Source organism: Rousettus aegyptiacus, unplaced genomic scaffold, assembly GCF_014176215.1.
Source record: "Rousettus aegyptiacus isolate mRouAeg1 unplaced genomic scaffold, mRouAeg1.p scaffold_m13_p_1, whole genome shotgun sequence".
Taxonomy (NCBI): domain Eukaryota; kingdom Metazoa; phylum Chordata; class Mammalia; order Chiroptera; family Pteropodidae; genus Rousettus; species Rousettus aegyptiacus.
The window spans coordinates 98682675-98702868 of NW_023416284.1; the positions used below are offsets into that span (position 1 = coordinate 98682675).

At 46.0% G+C, this 20194-nt stretch overlaps 3 protein-coding genes across 26 annotated transcripts in view; 2 read left to right on the forward strand and 1 right to left on the reverse strand.

The window, feature by feature from the left end:
- The first annotated feature begins 259 nt into the window (after positions 1-259).
- Positions 260-6601, forward strand: PRICKLE4 (prickle planar cell polarity protein 4). 15 transcript variants are annotated; one of them, XM_016128529.2, is made up of 7 exons: positions 261-646; positions 1323-1359; positions 2634-2781; positions 3299-3403; positions 4105-4242; positions 4532-4735; positions 5302-6383. In XM_016128529.2, exons 3-7 carry the CDS (start codon positions 2650-2652, stop codon positions 6349-6351), a joined length of 1629 nt encoding a protein of 542 aa, XP_015984015.2. In that variant the 5' UTR covers positions 261-646; positions 1323-1359; positions 2634-2649; the 3' UTR covers positions 6352-6383. The 15 variants fall into 15 exon arrangements, with proteins under 15 accessions (XP_036073873.1, XP_015984015.2, XP_015984018.2 ...); XM_016128524.2 differs by having other exon boundaries at positions 262-646; positions 1842-2781; XM_016128526.2 differs by lacking the exon at positions 1323-1359 and adding an exon at positions 1842-1930 and having other exon boundaries at positions 262-646.
- Positions 6602-6897: 296 nt separating this feature from the next.
- Positions 6898-8187, forward strand: TOMM6 (translocase of outer mitochondrial membrane 6). Its single transcript, XM_016128541.2, has 3 exons — positions 6898-7055; positions 7547-7651; positions 7882-8187. Exons 1-2 carry the CDS (start codon positions 6928-6930, stop codon positions 7641-7643), a joined length of 225 nt encoding a protein of 74 aa, XP_015984027.1. The 5' UTR covers positions 6898-6927; the 3' UTR covers positions 7644-7651; positions 7882-8187.
- Positions 8188-8189: 2 nt separating this feature from the next.
- The window catches only part of USP49 (ubiquitin specific peptidase 49), a 79588-nt gene continuing 67583 nt past the window's right edge, over positions 8190-20194 (reverse strand). For all 10 annotated transcript variants that reach the window (XM_016128521.2, XM_016128520.2, XM_036217933.1 and 7 more), the window contains 4 exons: positions 19538-19742; positions 16278-16386; positions 15516-15721; positions 8190-14541 (listed from right to left, as the gene is read on the reverse strand). In XM_016128521.2, coding sequence (XP_015984007.1) covers positions 14351-14541; positions 15516-15721; positions 16278-16386; positions 19538-19742 — 711 coding nt within the window. In that variant the 3' untranslated portion in view covers positions 8190-14350. The remainder of the gene's footprint in view (positions 14542-15515; positions 15722-16277; positions 16387-19537; positions 19743-20194) is intronic.

Genomic DNA, 20194 nt, shown 5'->3' on the forward strand with positions numbered 1-20194 from the left:
GGGCGGGGCGGGGCGGGACGGGACTAAGGGGATCGGAGGAGGGACCAGAGGTTTCCACTCCTTGGAGCAGAAAAGGAAAGGAATGGAGGGAGAAACACAAAAGATGTGGGAGGGATCTGAAGAGACGGAAGGGAGGACAGCACGAGGGACTAAGAAAAAGGAATGGGGAAAGGGAAGGGGCGGGGCGACCCTTGGGGACTACCAGGAGGGAACCGGGTGGGGTGGGGACTCAGAGCGGGGCGGGGCTAGAGGGGGAGGCTGGATCTCCAGGCTTGGAAAGGCGTTCTCTGTTCAGCAAGGGGCAGAGGACCCAGCCTAAAACAAGGCTCCCGGGTGTCTACTCAGCCCCCGGGGGAGCGATGCCGGCACTGAGCCCACGGCAGTTGGTGGTGCAGTGGAGCCTGCACATTTTCCACCCCGGAATCCCATTAAGGCATTTCTCGGTCTGCAGCCCAGGCCCCTCCCCGAGCTGTCTCGCTCTACCAACACGCGAGGGGCGGGAGCGGACCGCAGGGGGCGTGGGAGAGGGAGGGCCGAGCCCTCGGAGCGGGCGGAGGTGGTCGCTGAGCCTCGGGGTGGTGACTGAGTGAGGGGGCCTGACGGCGGGGTCCATCCAGAACGGCCTGGACGACGGCGCGCAGTGAGGGTGAGACCCCAGCAGAGTTCCCTCCCCTAAACTCCCAGCAGCCAGGCTGAGAACCCTAGCTGACTCGGGCACCACACCACGCCCCGCCTCGGAGGTGGGCCCCGCGAAGTCCAAGAAAAATCTTTGCGGATCTAGCAAGAGGGCACTTGGCAGGACCGGACACTTCTCCCCTTCTCTCTCTCACTGTTCGGGGAAATCTTCCCATCCCTTTAACTCCCCCGCTCAGGCTCTGCCCGTCAGAGCAGGGGCGGTTGAGAAGGTCGAACTCCATGAGCCTGGTTGCACTTGGGCGAGGGCGGGAGCCAGGGTTCAGTCTTGTCTCTTGTTTAGGAGGGGAAAGGAGAGGGGAATTCTGGAAGGAATCCAGCCTGTAGGTAAGGTATTGGTCCAGTGCTTAGTGGAGGTGGAGTTAGGCCGCCCTTGGGTGGGATGGAAGGGTGAGGGAAGACGGCTGATTTCTGAGTATTTTTTTCTGTGTTGGACAATTTCATGTAAACTAGAATTAAACTGGGAGAGAGGGTGTAAAGTTCCTTTCCGGAGCTCCAGCTGCCCTCCACCCTTCCTGTACGGCCTGCTCCCCAAGCACCTCTTGCTGCCTGGAGCAGGGACAGTACTGTTAGGGGAAGTGTACTCCTGGCCCTGACCATAAAGGGCCCATCCTGGCTGCCTTCCACAGGAAACCTGACCTGAGGGACAAAACGGGAAGGAAGCAGGTGGGTGTGGAACCAGGAAGCAGTGAAGGGTGGCACAGGACATTTGAGGGGTGGGGGGTGGGGCGCTAAAAGGGACTGTGGGCTGGGAAGCAATGTAATTTATAGTCTAAACCATGTTCCCACTGCAAAAGCTGGGTCTTATAGAGGCCAAGGATTTGGTGATGGCCCTGCTGTGCCCAGCTGCCAGTCAGAATCCATCCCAGCTTTCAAAGGTGATCTCCTCCTAAAGCTTCCCTTAGCCTTCTAATGTGACTTTGGGCAAGGCAGTTAACCTCTGTTTGTTTCAACCATAAAATGGGATAATAGAAGCTACCTCATAGGATCGATGTGAGGATGGATTATCTGTAAAATGCTAGAATAGGCTCTGGCATTGGGTAAACAGAGTTTGCTCTGGTTGTTTTTTTTTTTCCTGGGATGTTATATGTATCTGCCCAGAGCTCTAGCCCTTTTCTGCTTGGTTTCATCTCTGTCTTACCCAGCAGACCATGAGCTCCTCCTGACTACTTCAGCAGTCACCCCCGACACCCAAGATTCTGTGGTCCTACCAGGCTTTGCCCAGAGGGTTGAAGAGGTGCGCTTAGAATTGTCCAATGAAATCACTGCCATAGATAGAAGATAGAAGCACAACATTTTCCTCTGTGCTCACGTTGCTTAGAGAGCTGAGAGACAGACACAGGAATATTACGTTCTAAATCTTGGGGCACTGACCGTACTTATAGAGCTCAGGGAAAGGAGAGCAGTTATGGGCTGCATAGACTGAGAAGGGCTTCCTGGTGAAATGGTCCTTTCACCTGGCCCAAGCCTACAAATGGAAAAGTAGGGCCTTTGTAGGAAGTGGAGAGGAAGCAGGCTCACTGGGGTGCTGAGTGCACAATGAAGTATCGTGGAAGTTAAGACTTGGGAGATGGGGGAAGAAGGGACCTGTCTCCCCAGGGTCTTACCAGAAACGCAAAATGCCCTTTCCTCTCACTGTGGGATTCCTCTTTCCTCCACCCCAATCTTGGGAGACCCCAGAGTTTGAGCTTCAGAAACTCTGGAATGGAAAGACCTTGACTTGAGATCTGGCTCCACCACTCACTAGCTTTGTGACCTTGGGCATACCATTTATGCTCACTGAACTTCAGTGTGGCAGCTATAAAATGGAGACAAAGATATTCCCTAATTCACCTGATTGTTGGGAGGGTTTAATGAGATAATGCCGGTGAGCACTTAGCACTGCCTAGTAGCACTTTATAAGGACCCGATAAATGGGAGGTGTTCTCGTTATTTTGTAGGTAGACTTTACCACCAATGTCGGTGCTGAACTCTAGCTGGCCCCATGGAGGCGAGAGTCTCACCACTCAGGAGCCAGGTCCACCAGAGAACTTAGACAGTGACCCAGGCCACATGTCAGAGGAGGACCCTAAGGAGACCTTTGCTCAGGTAGTAAGAGTCTTGCCTTTCCCTCTGAGACCAGCATGCCTCTATCCTTTGTATCTCCTCCCATTTCCATCAACTGGGAGGTAATTAGCCTTTGTGCCCAGCTTCCTATGGCCTTTTCTTCTTTGCAGGTATCCCTGCCTACATCCCCCTGAGGACATGGGGGTTTGACTTTAAGTGTATCCACATGGATACACATTACCTCTACTTGGGGGTGTGTGTTCTCAAATTAGACCCAGGAGCTTTGGCCCTAATGGGGCAGGGGCGGGGGGCGGTGATTTCAAGCATAAGAAGGGAAGCTGAATTGGGATGTGAGGCCTCCCCAACCTCCCTCAATCAAACCACAAAGGTAAAGTGGATCAGCTGTCCTGGTGATCTTGAAGGAGTTGATCAACCAGATGGGAGGTGGTAGGTGCTTGGATGTTGTTCCAGATTGAGAAGAGCTGGCAATGAGAAGGGGAGAGAAGAAAGGGAAGGAAGGAAAACCTAGCTCTACTCATTTTTTGCTGTGTCTCCTCAGAATCCCGAAGTTCTGAACTTAGGGCTCCCTGGCCTGGACACCAACCCAGCTAACTGGCCTGGGCTTCAGACGCTCCTGCAGCAGCTCCCTCCACAGGACAGCAGTGTGGGTTTCCTTCTTCCCAACTTCCCTCTCTTTGGCCTCCCTCTTTTCATACTATGGGAAGAACCTTGGTCCAGAAGTCAGGGAACATGGATTTAAGGCCTGGCTGTGCCACTAATTGGGGGAAGTCACCCCCACCCTCAGCCTGAGTCTCCACATATACATACATAATAGGTACAATTATCTACATACCGGCTGTTGAGCCCACCACAATGCTTAGTTGAAGAGCAAATGAGAAAATGGACATGAACGGCTTTTGAAACCATTAATGGAATGTACAAATGTAAGGAATATGGTTAAGTATTTATTGAGGCCCTGTGTCCCTAGTCTAAAGGCTTACAATCAATTGGGAAGGCAAGATAGGAGACTATGGAATAGGGAAAATGACAGGAAGTGATATCGAGCTACATCTAATTGAGAGCGCCTAATTGAGGACCTAAATATATGGTGACAGGGCTGAGTGCTGTGGGGCTGTTAGACCCGAGTGATGACCATTCTTGGGGCAGGGAGCGAGGTGGACTTACCAGAGCTTTTGTCCCTTTTCCCCTTTCCATCTCAATGCTCTTCTGTGCTGTTATCACCTGCACCTCCGTGAGGTTCTACAACCTTCCTTTGACCCAGCAGCTAAGCCTTCTCTATCCAATCAAACTTCAGTCTTGCTTGCCGGGGGCTCTCCTGGTCACAGTGGAGGCCTATTTCTATAGGAGCGATACTGCCTGGCGCTTGGGGAGGAAGAGCTGGCTGAGCTGCGGCTCTTTTGTGCCCAGCGAAGGCGGGAGGCCCTGGGACAGGGGGTGGCACGCCTGGTATCTCCCAAGCTTGAAGAATGCACTTGTGAGAAGGTATGTAGTACTGCCCCCTTCAATATTCCCCTTCTTCCACCTTTTGCCCTCTCACTTCTGCAGGAGCTAGCTTCTGGGACTCTGGTGGGAAAAGGGAGTTTGGGGATTGACAGTTTGACAAACTTTTGGAAAAAAGGAGACCAAGTTTGGGGGTTCTTACTGGAGCCTGCAGTGGAAGTGGGCTTGCCCAGAAGTATGGAGAGAACAGGTTGCGGTTGGGGTGGAAGAGCCAGGAGAAACACTGGGAGGGTGGTGCTGCCTTTGACCAGCCAGCACCCCTGCCTGGCAGTGCAGGGAGCAGATGAGGCCAGGGGAATACGGAGTGTTTGCAGCCCGGGCAGGAGAGCAGCGTTGCTGGCACCGGGCTTGCTTTGCCTGCCAGGCCTGTGGCCAGGCCCTGATAAACCTCATCTACTTCTACCACAATGGGCGCCTGTACTGCGGCCGTCATCATGCGGAGCTGCTGAGGCCACGCTGCCCCGCTTGTGACCAGGTATAGACTGGAGGGGAGGGGCTGAGGGGGTCTGCTCAGGGTCCAGCAGTAGCAGGATATAAGGGGACACCACTCAGTACTGCAGAATGGAGTAGGGACAACTGGGAACCAGCCTGGGGCCTTTGTGTTCCCATTGCTCTGACTTGAGCCCTGGGCATGTGGGACCCTTTGCCTTTGTGGCCTCCACCACAGCAAGCAGTGTCCTCCAAATTTTCTGGGACTGAGAATTTCTCAGCAGCAGGGACTCTTGGACAGACTTGCACATCAGTATGCCGAGTGCCTAGTGTTGTCTTTGATGATGCAAAGAACTCAAATGTCAGCATAAGAGGCAGAGTGGAACCCTAGGTTAGGAGTCCAGGCGACCAGATCGCACTTAAGACTGTGCCACCTGCTAGCTGGGGAATCCTGGCTAAGCCAATCAGCCCTCCCTGCGTCTGAGAGTGGCTGAGTAGATCAAATGGGAATGTCTGTAGACATGCTTTAGCGTTAACTGCGTATAAAGCGTGGTTATTGGATGAATGAATGAGTGAATGAATGAATGAGTCGTTCCTCTCTCCCTCTCCCAGCTGATCTTCTCCCCGCGCTGTACCGAGGCGGAGGGACGGCGCTGGCACGAGAATCACTTCTGCTGCCAGGACTGCGCCGGGCCCTTGGGTGGGGGACGTTATGCCCTGCCCGGGGGCGGCCCCTGCTGCCCCAGCTGCTTTGAGAGTCGCTATTTAAATGCCGGCCTGAGCCCTGCTCCAGCAATGGAAGGAAGGGCGTCCCTTGGTAAGAGAGGAAAGGTGCAGATCAAAAGCGAAGGGGGCAGTGGCTTGGGCTGGGCTGAGGAGGGGATTCTCCCGGGATGGGACCCTCGCCCCGGTCGCACTCTGTCCCGTCCCTGCAGCAGCGCCCTCGACCCCAACAACCGCACCTCCCAGACCCGAGTCTCGGGGCCCGCAGCTCTCACCGCGTGTCCCAGGCCGGAGTGCTCCAAGGGCCTCCCGAACCCACCCCGCGCCGCAGCCTCAACCGCGGCGCGGGACTCGGCTCCAAGACTGGGGACGCGGCCGCCCTCTGGTGGGCGGAGGCGGGGAGGAGCGGGGAGCCCTGGAGAGGAATCGCCGCGGCAGAGGCGCGCGCACCGCCCGGGGGCGGGGCGGGAACCTGGGTCTGGCTTCAGTGGGCCGCCCCGCCGGGATGTGGGAAAGAGACTCGGGGCTCTGAGAAGAGCGTGTCTGACCCGTCCTGGAGCAGGGGAGTCGGGGCTCGACAGAGTTGAAGGAGGGGACCGCGTCCCACTGCACGCTCTGACCGTCCCTGAAGCAGCTCTTCTGAACGCGGCTACTGCCAGCTCCAGTCCAGAAACCCAGAGGGTACTGCATGGATCCAGCCCGGAGCATGAGTGCCGAGCTGGGGACAAGGCTGAGGCACCCAAAGGGCGGGAACAGGGTCCCTTGGAAACGCCCCTTGATCCCAAGGAGGACGTCCCTTGCTCCACCTGCTCCTCTTCTTCTGACTCAGAACCCGAAGGCTTTTTCTTAGGCCAACGCCTTCCCCGACCCTGCAAGACTCCTGGAAGCCTCCAAGCTGGGGACAGCAACAACCCCAGGAAACATTGCACTATTTGCTAGTGGCGCGGCCTGCAAAAGCAGGGACCGGGGGAGGGGTGATCTGTAAAGCAGGAGAGAAGGCTCTCATCTCCCTATAAAAATCCTAGACTGAACGCCTTCAGGGGCAGGCCTGGGAGAGGCGGAGAGATGACAAACTTGAGTACTCCTTCAGCCCGCGCATTCTGTGACTTTTGATGGAGACTTTCTTGAAGAATCCCATTCCCCCAAATTATGCATCCCCTGCTGAGCTAGCCCCTACCTCGACTTCCATAGGCTAAGACAGCCCTATCCCCAGCATCCTCTTGAGCTAATGAAGTGATCACTCAGAGGCCACGTGTGATGGTTACCGGCTTGGCGAACCAGAGGTGGAACTGGACAAATGGACCGCAGAGCTGGGCCTTGCTCCACCCCTTGCACAGCTCGTGGACGCGCAGCCGGGGAATTATACCTCTCTCGCGGGCATCCAACCCAGCTCAAGCTGCTGCTTCCTCTGTCCGCCAGTAGCCGGGGTGGGGGAGCGCGAGACCGGAAGTTGCGTCATCCGTCAGCGCCAACGCGTGCGCCATCCGAGTCCTTGTGGAGCGTGAAGGTGCTGGTATGTCTTCCAGTGGGGTTGGCGTGCACGCTGGCAGCTCGGCAAATGAAGCGCCCGAAATTCCAGACAACGTGGGAGACTGGCTTCGGGGCGTCTATCGCTTCGCCACGGATAGGAATGATTTCCGGAGGTAACCGAGGCCCAGGAGTCGGGTCCCTCTTTGTCCCTCCGCTCACGTAAACATAATCTGCCGCATTTTCCTTCTTCGCTGAGGCTAGCGCTTTCGGGCTTTTCCCCCTGCCAGCATCTTGGCTTCTTAGTGGCTCTGGCCGTGCTTTGCCCAGTCCTTGACTGGGAGAGTTCTCATACAGCAATAGCGATCTTTTCAGTCACCGGGCTGTGTCTAGAGAATTTCACCCTGACTGAAGTAACCCGTAAAGAGGAGGCTCCAACACATAAACGAGCCGAACAAGTGCTTTCTTCGCCGTTGCTCCTGCTCTTACTAGAGAAACCAACTCTGTGGGTTTTGGGCAACCTACCATGTAACGATTAGTGCTCCTGCATTCACCAAGTGTTTTTGCCTCGGGGAAATTTTTCTTGGGTGGTGGTGGGAAGCTTTTCCCCTCAGTATCTTTGGTTAACCAGAGCGACCACAGGGTTAGTGAAATATTTTCTTTCCAGGAACTTGATCCTCAATTTGGGACTTTTCGCTGCGGGAGTTTGGCTGGCCAGGAATTTGAGTGACATTGACCTAATGGCACCTCAGCCAGGGGTGTAGCCAAATAGGTAAGCACTTAACCACTGCTGTGTGTGTGTCTTAGAAGTCCTAGAGGCTGCGAGAAGCAGTAACTTTATCAACTAACTATTCACAAAACATAGAAAAGAGACTTGATGTAAAACCCTTGGCTGTTTCTTAAATGTATCCGTATGTTGCAAGGGATTTCAGTCTCTCACCAATTCCCATCCAGTGCTTTTACATTTCTAATGCTGCCTGTTGCCCTGTCGTCTGATTGTAGACACATGGAACCCGTGCTGTACTTGAACCTTCCAAAAGCAGAGCCTCCAGTTTGTGACCATCACAAGACCTGCCCTGATGGCAGCTGAAGTTTGATTCAGATGGGCACCTTCCCTTTGCCTGATCTCCTTTTCCCTGAGTCTACTCCATTCTCTGGTTGGCCATCAGGCTTCAGTTAAAGTGTCCTCTGTTCTGTAAACTTATGTACATAGTTCCTAAGTTTCTGCAGGGGGTGATCTTTGCTCTTGTTTTGAGGAATAACATAAAGGTATTTTAACAACTATTTGAAATAAAAACTTCACACAAAGCTATTTTTTATTCTTTTAATAAGAAACTTCGGCTTACAAAAACAAGGTGTAAAAAGTTGATTTACAAAAATCATAAAAACATGATTTATATTTCACACTCGAGACAGGAACAAGCCCCAAACATGGGTTGTAACAGAGGTGGTTTACTTCCTATTAAAAGAAAAAAAGAAATGGAAACTGTAGCAACCATACATCGATGTTAACACAGAATGAAACTTATTCTTGAGGAATTTCCACTTTTCAGCAGTAATAGGGGAAGAAGCCATTTGGTGTTGCATAGCATGTTAGTGCACCAGGTGGGTTTTTCAGGCACCAGGGAGGCATTGTTGCTGTAATAGAATGAGATTTGTTGGCAGAATGAGGGCAGTAATGTGCAGGTGGGGGCAAGGTGTTAAGTAAGCCTGGGCAGTGAACACTAAAGTGAGCCGCTGTCTGCTTGAGAAAACTGCTTTCACAAGGAAATAGATGTCTTCTGACCCTGAAATTCATGATAGTGCCACTGCCCAAAGGGAAAAGTGGAAAGAACTAGCATGGATTCATGTGGGCTTAGATGTGAAGACAGAGACAGGTTTCCGTTGGCAACTTTTTTTCTAGTTGATTTATTCTACTAAACATTTAATACTGCTTTCCTATGCCAAGTCGCTTATGGAACTGGTATGGGATTAAGCGACATGAATTGGAAAGGAGGGTCAGTATGATGTACTATAGTGGCCTAATTGTTACAATTGACAGATGTCGTCTCAGCAGTCTGTTTACTAAAATAGGACAAAATACAGTCCCTCTTGACCCTGTCGGCATAAATCTCATTAAGAAAGTTATTTGAGAATTAACTTTTTATACATATATATATTTTTAAAAGCACCATTTTATTGTATTAATTAGGCAGGTCCCATCTGTTAGGAAGGAGTTTAAGCCTGTGTGAATTCAGAGCTGTGGCTGGCTTAACATGAAACCAAAATCCTTTAAGAGTCTACAGGGGGACCACAGATGATCTGACAGATTTATATCTTACTAGGTGTTAAGATGAAAAAGGGTCACACAAATATGGGTGCAAGGCTTAGGTTTGAAGCCACCCCCCCCCCCCCAAATGGTGATCAAGAAAGAAACTTTTAAAAGCCATAGCACAGATTCTAAGCCCCTTTCCAAACTGCATCAGAGCACTGCTAAGACAGATACCAGCACCTGTTCTTTATGGGCATGAAACATATCCTTGAAGCCTGCTACCAGATCTCATAATTGTGAACAGTTCTATTTGATAAAAGTTTCCAGTTGAAAATCAAATCCAGCAACAATTAAGACATGGTAGTTTCCAAAAGCATAACTGAAATTTCACTCAAAATTTACTGTTTTATATTGAATGTCAACTGTAATTGAAAAAAAATTATATAAAAATATTTACCATTTTAGTTTCAAGTAATAGTGTTCACTGTTGGTCCGTAAAGCCATAATGCTAGTAAGGTTTCATTTAAACTGGCTTAATTCCTCAAGGTGATAAGACTTTAGCAAATAAAGCTACCAAATCTACAATTTCAAAAATCATGATGAACCATTCTACAAATGAAAGTGCTGGCTTTCACCATTCCATTCTCCTCAAAGGGAAGTCAATTTTACATGCTGTCACACAATATTCAGCCCTGGTTAGTTAGTTAACACAGTACTATGAAAATCTCTTACACTAGAGCTAGTTAGATTTTAAATGGAAACATGCCAGAGTCCACAAAAATGACCATTCACCTCAATGCTATAATAGCTATGGTGTATTTAGAGCAATATGTGGGTGTAATGAGTACACAGTGGTTAAAGTCAAAGTCCTAGACCAAGAGAATTGTTAATTTAAATGTGGGAGATATAAACTAAACTCACAGTCATATTTAGAAGGCGCTTTTCAGCTGTAGTGCTGACTTCAAAAAAGAATCTGAACCACCAGGGTGATACATACTTACCTGGTAAAACTAAGTGGCCATGGAAGGTTTTACTCCAAAGATAGAACCTCCTTACCTAATTAGACTAGTAATTAGGCTGAGAGACCCAATTATTAAATGTGCTTAGCATGGTGAGCTTTCTAAACACCCTTTGGTGAAGTCTCAATGGAAACAAAGTCGAAGGACATGCTGTAAACAGCCCTGCAGGTGAGCACACTGGGTCTTAACCTCCTTCCACAGCTACTCAGCATCATCCCAGGCAATACCCACTGGAGAAAGGGGCAAGGATAGGTGCTTTGAGCCTTCTCTTGGATATTACACAGTGCACTGGCTTGCCTTACAGTCTAAATTAAAGGTTCACATATAGGGGATTGTGTTCTATACTGCTTCCTGAAATCGTGTGCAAAAGAACTTCAGAATTAATGAAGGTGGTAGCACTTCAGGAGGACCCATTTTTGTGGGACTTCTACCATAAGTTCCCCAGCATTAAAAAATGAAAAAGCCTTTTCTGAATGTTTGTGCTCTCCCAACCAGCTGGAAAAGCAGCCCTTTCACTAAGATAAAATCCCAGATAGGGATATAGTATATGTTTAAAAAGAGGCAGCCCTCTCAGTCTGATTTGAAAAGGCCTGAGTTAATGTTTTGAACATAAAAGGGGTGGTGAAAATAATGGGGTACATAGTCTGCTTTGAAAAGCAGCCATTTCATGAATAATCACAAATACAAAGAATTTGGAAATTACAGAAAAATTTCAGGTCTTGCTGGTAAGAATAATTTGCTTTCACACACAAGAAAGATGAAATGCTTTTAAAAAGTCCGATACCAAATGTCCTTTACACTATACAGACCAATTTGCCACTTGAAATGACAAGAAGGAACCTTTTCCCTTAATCTTTTTCAATCCCATGCAAACCATAATTGGGTACAAGGCACCAAATTTAATGAATTGTATAAAATTAGTTCACAAAGCTTTATCAGTTAAGTAAAACAAACTCCATTTCTCCCTCCCTGCCTGCCCACCTACATCCCACCCCCAACACCCAACCAAGTTTTCATTCTGCACTACTGTCGACCTCTCTTGGGCTTATGCTGGGGCGTGGCTAGGGCCATACTGCACTGCCAGCCAACCCACCCCATTAATTCTTGCACTCAGATGGCACTGTAAGCATAGCCAGAGAAGGGAACTCATACAATCACTGACTCTAGTTAAAAACAAAAATAAACTCTGCTATTGAGTCCATAGGACACATTAATGCTTCTACAGTTTTCAATTTTATTCATGACATTTAAAGAGACATCTTTACAGTGTGGCACTGCCCCCCTTAGCCTGAGAGGGGCTGCATCAAAGGTGGCAAGAGCTCTGCCTGCCATTTAATAAGAGCTTCAGTTTCTGGCTGTTGAGGGCATTCCTAATCTTTTTTACGCTAGCATGGATGCTCATCTCAGAGGCAACCACCAGTATGAAGGTCAGGCTAGACTGAGGTAAAAATTGTTGTTGAGGGCCAGCGTGCATTCATCTTGGCTGGCTACATCGGAAAGTAAACACACCAGCCAACTGCAAAGGGTTCTTGGAATGGGACTCTAACTACTTATGAGAGAGACACAGGTTTGTAAGGTTTGGTTAGGAGAGCTTGGGTTTGATTTGGCAGTATCTAGTCAATTTCTACCTGGCTCTTATTTTCTTCTCTTAAGAATGTTTCAATTTAAAGTAAGATACAACTAAGAAATTGATCTACTGCCAACATTAAATAAATTAAAGTCAAAGGGACACTTCCCTAACAACAGCCATTGCCTTATGTAGCAGGACACTCTTTAATAAAAATCTTCATAAATACTAGCTTCTCAACAGCATCTAGTGCTGCTGCCTCTGGGTACCTGAGGTGTCTGTGACTACAGGGGCACCTTCAAGAGTGCAGCTCAGTGAGGACTCTGATATTGATTTCTATTCCAACTCATTTTAAAGTTTTATTAATTTGATACAGGGGTGCTTAGCTAAGCACTTATCTTACGAAGTATTTAATCTGCTCATTCCTTATACTATTTGGTATAAAACTATTTTTAAAAATTAAATTTGAAGATCTTTTAGTTATCCATTAAATGTTCGTTCATTTGTCTTAAGTATTTCCCCCTGGACAGCCGGAGGGATGAAGTAGATGCTCTATTCTCCATTTGTAAGTTATCTTTTTCTAGAATAATAAATATAGCACTCAGTGAAAGATGAGGCACAATTTATATTTTCCTTTCCTTCATTTTTTTGAGTTAATGGGCTTCTCTATTGCCACAAAAAGTCATCACCAATCATGCCGACTTAAAAATGTGGATCTAGAGAGTATAGCTTTACATCAGAGCCTCTGGCAGCATGGGCAGCTGTGACACTTTAAAACAGTGTCCAGGAGAGGGTGAGCCCGGGCCAAGGTTATACAAAGAAGTCTGCAGTAGACAATATAAACCAAACAGCATAAAAAAATGCCATACGCTATCGCTTCCAAATAAAAGCTAAATATTACAGAAACCTCACAGTGTTGGAAAAAGCAAGTTTAATTTAAAATATAGTCACTCCCTTTTCCTTATCAGGGTGAGCCATTTTGTCTGAATTTTTTCCATGTCTCAGTGCTGTCTGGCATGTCCTATGGGAGAGTTCATCTCAAAAGAGGTCAACAACAAATGCTACAGATCTGCTCAGGAATGTGGCTCATCAACAGCGCTAAAGCTACGACCCTTATTCATTAGCCTCCTTTTCCCAACTTCCCACCCCTCCCCAACTCCCTTCCACATTTACTCCCTTCAAGTGACAACTGTACTTCTACCTGAATTGAAATATTAATATGATATACTCAGTCAAAAGATGAGCATTCATATGATGGGCTGAGGCAGGCTGCAGCAACCCCACGAGAGTTAATGGTTTGCATTCATTTGTACCGGCAAGTCTAAGCGAAGGATTGAGAAGGGAAATTCAGTGATATCTGATGGGGGAGGAAGGTTTCCATCTGGGCAATTTCATTCCACTTAGAAACTGACCCAGTTAGAAAGAAAGCTCTCTTTTACTAGCGCTGGACAAGGCATTCTTGCTTTTCTCTGGTGGACTGAGTGTGGCTGGGTAAAGAAACAGTAGGGATTATCATCAGATTTGGGAGGAAACAGGCCAGGGCCATCAGCAGTAAACTGTTCGGACATATAGGGGGCACATTCCTAAGCCCTAGGAAAGCAAAAGCTCTCAAACCTTGTAGTGAACAAGAATATTCTGGTCCTTTGGGTGCATGGAAGAAGTTGCAGGCTAAGAAAAGCTGCATGCTGCACCAGGTGAGAACGGGTAATAGGCATTCATATAAGCCCTGGGCCTCCAGCTATCCCTGCCCAGCCTCAGTTGAGTTCTGAAAAAGCCTCAGACAACTGACCTAAAGACCAAGTGAAACCAAACCCTACACCCTGACCTGACCTGAACCAAGGATTTGCTACAGAAGTAGGTAGCCCTGAGCACTCTTTGGCTCAGCATGCAACAAAGAACATGTCATGTGCCAGTTTGTTTCCCCATATGAACTGCTCCTTCTTTAGAGTGAAGGGATGTTCATGCCAGTCTCAGAAGATGTGGAATGATTAAATGAGCAGCAGCTAGGGAGGGTATGACACATGAAAAACCTCCCATTTGCATGGGGAAATTTGCTCATTCCACTCTTCAGCTGCTATCCCTGCAAAAAGGAAGTCTGCAAGTTTTTAACCCTTGAAGGTTACTTCCTTTGTAGGAACAAATCCTTAGACTGCATCTCCTGCCTTAGAACCAATCCTATCCAGCAAGCTGCCAGCCCAGGGTCCCGTTCAGATGCTCTGTCCAGAGCTTGCTTACATCAGGAGGGTTCTTCTGGTGCTGCAAGGAGGTCCTGATTAGCATGGGAATCACATAATGGAAAGAAAACATGGCTGTCTCCTGGCTGGACATGATCAATTTACTCCCTCTTTGCTCCACCTAAATCCCTCTATATTCTGAAGCAACTTATGAAAGAATCTTCATACAGGTTACTCCTTTTGATTTGTTTTATCAAAGGAGGGAATTCCCAAATTCATTGAAAAGAAAGTGACTACATATTTTATGATAGGACATGAGTCACCTGGCACCTTCTGCTCAAGACCCAAAGAGGCAAACCTAGTAATCTGTTCCTGCAGTAGACCTGGTTTCCTATTAGAGGAAAGATGTATGGACACCAATAGTTTTAAAACAAGCCAGTCTTTGATATGTGCCTCCCATTCAGGGGAAGGTCCGTGGTCTGCCCTCATTGTTGTTGCTGGGCTGCACCTGAGCTTGGAGTTGGGTTTCTGAGATTCTTGCATTGCCCTGAACTGTTCTTTGAGTGTAAAAAAGGATGTAGGCTTGAGTTTTGCACACTTCCTCGACACTGCATACATTCAGCTTTGAGTCATTGCAGTGGACCCAAAAACCTAGGAAACCAAGGGAAAGAAAGAGTAAATGACTACTCAACTTGTATTTCCAATCAGCAGGCAAAACCAGGAGATGAAGAAAGGGACAGAGGAGTGTGAACAGAGCTAACCCTTGATTGTTGGTGGTGGGGGAAGAGACAAGTTAATGAAACCAAGACACTTCCCTGTAACCACTGGCTTTAACCCCACCATAATATGCTTACAATGTCAACTGACTATAAATTTTGTCCTCGTTTTATTTAGGCTTTTTCATTGCTTATTAGGGCCTTCTACAAAGACAGCCAGGACACTGAGGGCTAAGAGAGGAAAAGAGGAGGAGGAGGAAAGGGGAAATGTAAATAGAGAGTGCTAAAGGAAAATTTAGAAGGAATAAAAAATTATTTGTTCACAGGCTCACTCTGGCTGCCTCAAGGGCTAACGGGTTCAAGATCAGTACACTACTGAAAACTCATTCACAGACCACCTGCCCCAGTGCAGTGGCTGGGAGGCTCTGCTCTGGGGAACGAGGACTGAAAGCTTCTTGTATCCCCACATCTCCCACGGTAAGGGATGTAGTGAGGACATAGTAAGTGCTCAGTAAATGTCTTCAGCTTTATTATGAGCTGAGGGTAATGAGATTCATACAGCATCTCCATGAATTTAGATGGGTCATATCAATTCTGCATAACCAAGAAAGAAACGGAGGTCTGCACAAGTATTAACAAATAATGATACCCGCTAACATTTATTGAGCACAATGTGCTAGGCACCATGCTAAACACTTTTAGGTGTGTCAGTTCCTGTCAATTTTTAGAACAATCTTATGTTGTTACTTAGTGATAGATCCAAAATTTGAATCCAACTTTCATAATCCTTCCCACTGGATTTAAATGTATGTAATATCCCCTTATAGATGAAATAAAAGGAAAACAATGAAATGCGGACAAACCAACCCTTTTTCGTGTCCCCCACCCCACAGAGTAAAGCGCACGCACCTCCCTCTGTGTTGTAGCAATAGGCTGTGTAGTGTCCTGAGCCAAACCCTTTCCCGTGATGCATGACCACTGCGGAGAGATCATAGGCAAAGGTCTCTTTGTCAAGAGAGGAGAGCATGTCCCTGCAGCAGTAAGGTTCCATGGTTAATACCTGGTCAAAGACGACATGGACCCCAATCTTCTCTCGATGATTACGGCCAGACCACCTAGAACATGGATATAAACTTCTCACTAGTATAAAATGGCATAGGTGACTACAGGTAGAGGTAGGTAAAACTGGGAACTGAAAAAACAACTTCCAGCTTTGGTTTTCACATCAGTAAAGTAGGAGTAATCGATGTCCACATATATTTCCTGTGAATGTTCCATGATGTACCCTGAAGCTAGAGATCCCTAAACAAGCAATTCAGGCAATAACTTTTTGCAATTTACTTCCTGCCCTTCTTATCACAGATTATCTCATACTTTATTTTGAAGAAGACGCTATAAAAGCCCAAGTGAGGCTAGAAAAATCTTCAAACACAGACACTTGGTACAGGCTAGCCAATTAAACAGAGCCATGAGAGCAGCGGCCTAGTCCCGCTGGGCCCCAACATCAACTTGCCTCACTGGGCATGATGCATTTAATCTCCACGGAAAGCACAAGGTCTCTAGAGAACCAGTGTCCCCTCTCAACTGCAAAGACATTTGCTTTCACCAAAGCTTTTGAAGCAACTGTTCCCACAGCTCACAGCCACCTGGGACACCCATGAACAAGCTCACCTGAATCTTTTAAGGTGCAGCCTGAGGACCTGAGGTAGTCTGTAGATCATTAACTGCTTTCTAGCTTCACTCAAAACAAGGGGTTTTGGATTGGATTTTCGTCGTTTGCCTATATGGTTTGGGAAGATATAAAACAGATTGTGAGGATTCTCATTCTTTCCTAGCTATGGCAGAGACAATGAATTGCTACTCAACATGCATTCTTCTTTATTTCTCAGTATCTGAACCTCAACTTTATTGGGGCAGCAATGTGACTCTCTGTAAGACTGCATTTCCCAGCATCACATGTCTGCATGGTGTGGCCATGGAAGGTCTGGCAGAGATGAAAGGAATGATTGTGTGGCACTCTTGGATAGCAGCTTAAAGAAGGCTAACTCAGTTTTAAGGCACATCTTTTGTCCTTCTCACTGTCTGCAACTGTTGGAATTCCTCTTGGACCATGAGGTAATCTTGAGGTTGGAAGCCTTGAACTATGATAGCAAAGCTGAAAGATGGCAAGAACCTGGGTCCCCAATGACCATGCAGCCACCATGCAAGCCCCGGAATGTCCTTCAGACTTCTTTTATATAACAGAAAAAAAATTACTTCTTGTTTTAAATCATTGTTATTTGAGTTGACTACACCTAATCCTAATACATGCACTTTCAAATTTTTACCATCAGCAATTTCCAAAATTGGTATGGGTTTAGGATGGCACACTTCTGATATCATGGGTTAATGGAATCTAACAAAAGGTCACGGCAACGACATGCACATGGAGGCATATGTTAGGGTTCTAGGCCTTTAAATATGGGCTTATAACTTAAATTATGATGTACTATAATATAACTTAAAAAGCATTTTGTTTTCATCAGAAAGGCCTAATTCTATTTCCTGCTCACATCTAGTTGTGTATGCTATTAGATACAATTATTCAAAACTCTGAACCTCAGTTTGCTCTCCTGTAAAATGGGTAATAATATATTCAGATATTTCAGGTTTAGGAAAAAGGTAAGAAGACACAGGATTACTAAAAGACAAAGTATTTAAAAAGATTTTTTTCCCCAGCACAATATACTTGTGGCATATACAAATATTTACAGAAGAACCCGTTCTGATGTTATATTTTTATGCTGTGCCTAGTTTTCGAAACATGTTTCTTGGATAAAAGTACACTGTTGGACAGGCTGGCTAAATTCACCCAGTCCAAAGCAGATTCAGTGCTCAGATTTCCATTTTGTTTCTAAAGCCACTAAATCGTGGTGGAAATGCATTTTTAAATTAAAGCAAATAAACAATGGAAATAAAGTTTTCTTAATTTCCATCAGAAGCCTTCTCTATAACCACTTACTAATGACTGCTCTGTTATTAATTCAGTGAATGGATGAGAATATAAAATTAGTTAGTGGTCCACTGTGTTGCCTGCTAATTGTCTTTGAGCTGTTGACATCATAGTCTCAGTGTCTGAAGAGCTCAGCGTCTTATTCTAAGTCCTGTCTGTACTACTTGTGAAAGGCGGCAAATTATAGGCAGATGACGTTTCAGAGAGCTTTCTGTGACAATAGGATTGGGAGTTGTTGCTTCTAATAGATTACAGCAGAATGAGTGTGCCATAGATTTTACTGGGACTGGCAGTCATGATATATCGGGGCACAAACAGAAAGAGAATTCAAAGCGGAGCCTGGCCTTATTTTACATTCCTATTCACCAGCAGATTTTTTTTTTTTGAAATTTGCAACTCTTCCTGGGAACCCTTGCAGTGACTGCCACTGTCAGCAGAGGGAGTATGTGAGCTAAAATGAAGACCATGTAGAATCTGGCTTTGTTTCCCTAAAATGAAATTCACAAAGAAAAATAAATTACTGATTCAATTGCGATTGATCAGTTTTGTCTCCATTTGATTGAGCTGGCCACATATAGAGGTGGAAGGCTGATAGTTTGGAAACTTCATAAGCAACAGTTCAATTCATCTTGTCCCTTCACCATAGCTTTCCTTACCTGCTATTTGAACTTGCCTAGAGAAATGTTGATAAATTGGCACATCTAGCGACCAGAAAAAAAACCCCTTTCTTGCAAAAATAAAAGTATTTCCTGTCTAATGTATCATGTCCGAGAATAAATGAATTAAAATTATTAACGTCCTTCTGTCCCTTACAAGTTAACAAGCTTTATGAATCACTGTTTAAAAAAAAGATACTGCTCTAATAAGATAATTTAAGTCACTGCTTTTATATCTCAATATGAGACAGGTGAGTCTACAATTAACTAAGTATAACATTTCAAATTTTGTTTTAAAATATCAAAATAATAGCAAGTATTACTTTTGATTTTTGTCCCGATTCTTCAAAGAAAACAGGTTTCCCACAATTTACTATTTTAAAAAATCATATGCAAATATATTAAGGACTACCATAATATTTTTGCTCCCAAAACTTGTAGCCCAAAGGACTACATGGCCATAAGTTGATTTCTAGATTATCCATTAATTTTAGTTTCTAAATCTTTATATGCCAAAAAACCCAAACATGAGCTTCCAAGTATTTGCTCTGCACATCCTCTGGGAAATGCTGAGTTAGCAAAAGCATTAAGCATTAGTGTGGCAAGACAGAAGCAGCCCTGTATAAGATGCCATGTGACCACATGGAAGGAGTTCCACTTCAAAATTAAAGCCGTGACAGAGAAATAACTTCCTTATGACCCCCTCTGAAATGCCAACCTTTCAAGCATGTGAAGAAACAAACAAATGCAGGAAGTAACTGAACCTGCCACAAAACAATGTACCTTTTGACTTGCTTTCTTGATCTTACTGTACAGATCTTCAGCGCCACTTCTGAGACTTTAAATCTATAAATTCAGTACAAAAGTACAATTTTCTGATGCCACAACCCTCAAACATGCAATGCTACCTGAACTTAGATTAAATAAGAACCATCAGACCCTACATGAATTTCAGCTGGGCCCCTGTAGCACTATGAAGCTAAGTATTCACATTCTTAGAGTCTTCATTTCAGGATCCACACTTTCAATACCTCCCAAGATAAAAGTTTATGTCAATCACAGCAGGAGTCAAAGGAAGCACCGCTCCTAAGTTTGGTTTGTTTTTAAATATATAATGTCCATATTCTTGTTTTCAGTAAAATGGGAGGAAAATCTCTCTCTTAAAAGATGCTTTAGAATCACTCAATGTTATCAGTGTTACTTTTGACTAAAAGGCAAAAGAAGCACCTTACAATGACATTCCAATCGTACTCACCCCACCTCCCCCACGCCCCAGCACTCACTGTTACACTGGTCACAAGCGTAGATTCTCCCTTCCAGGGCCTCTGTCTCTGTGAACTTGGCCAACATCTCAGTGAGCAGGCACTCTGTCTGATTCAAAGGGACAAACCCCTTTTCTATGCAGTGATAGCGTTCAGGAAATTCCAGGGACAGATCCCAAAAGGGCTCAATGGTGTTGGATTTGTAATTGCATGATATACATGTGACCTAGGATGAAAAGATTGATTTATAAGTTATATAACTTTGAAACTTCCCATGTATGTTTTGGCTTGCTTTATACGAGACACAACTTAACCAAAACTAAGTGTGACGTTTTCAAAAAATTGTTTAATTTTAATATTAGAATAATAAATATAACTTTAAGGGAATTAGAGCATATTACTTCTGTATATATTTCTAACTATGTGATGCTAGCTAAAACTGGAAAACCATGCACAGAGAGGTTATTACCTACCCCTCTGTCTCTTCTCTCCCATAGCATGCTCTACCACTCGATGCTGTCGTACAGCCTGCAAGTTATCATGGATCCGTCTGAGAAAAGTCGCAGATTCCCGTCTGCTTCTCTCACCTTCACACTCCTTCCTCCTCCAGACTTCGTTCTTTCCTTGAAGTCCAACTTGCCTCTCCTTTTGTCCTTGATTCTTGCAGCACCCCTACAC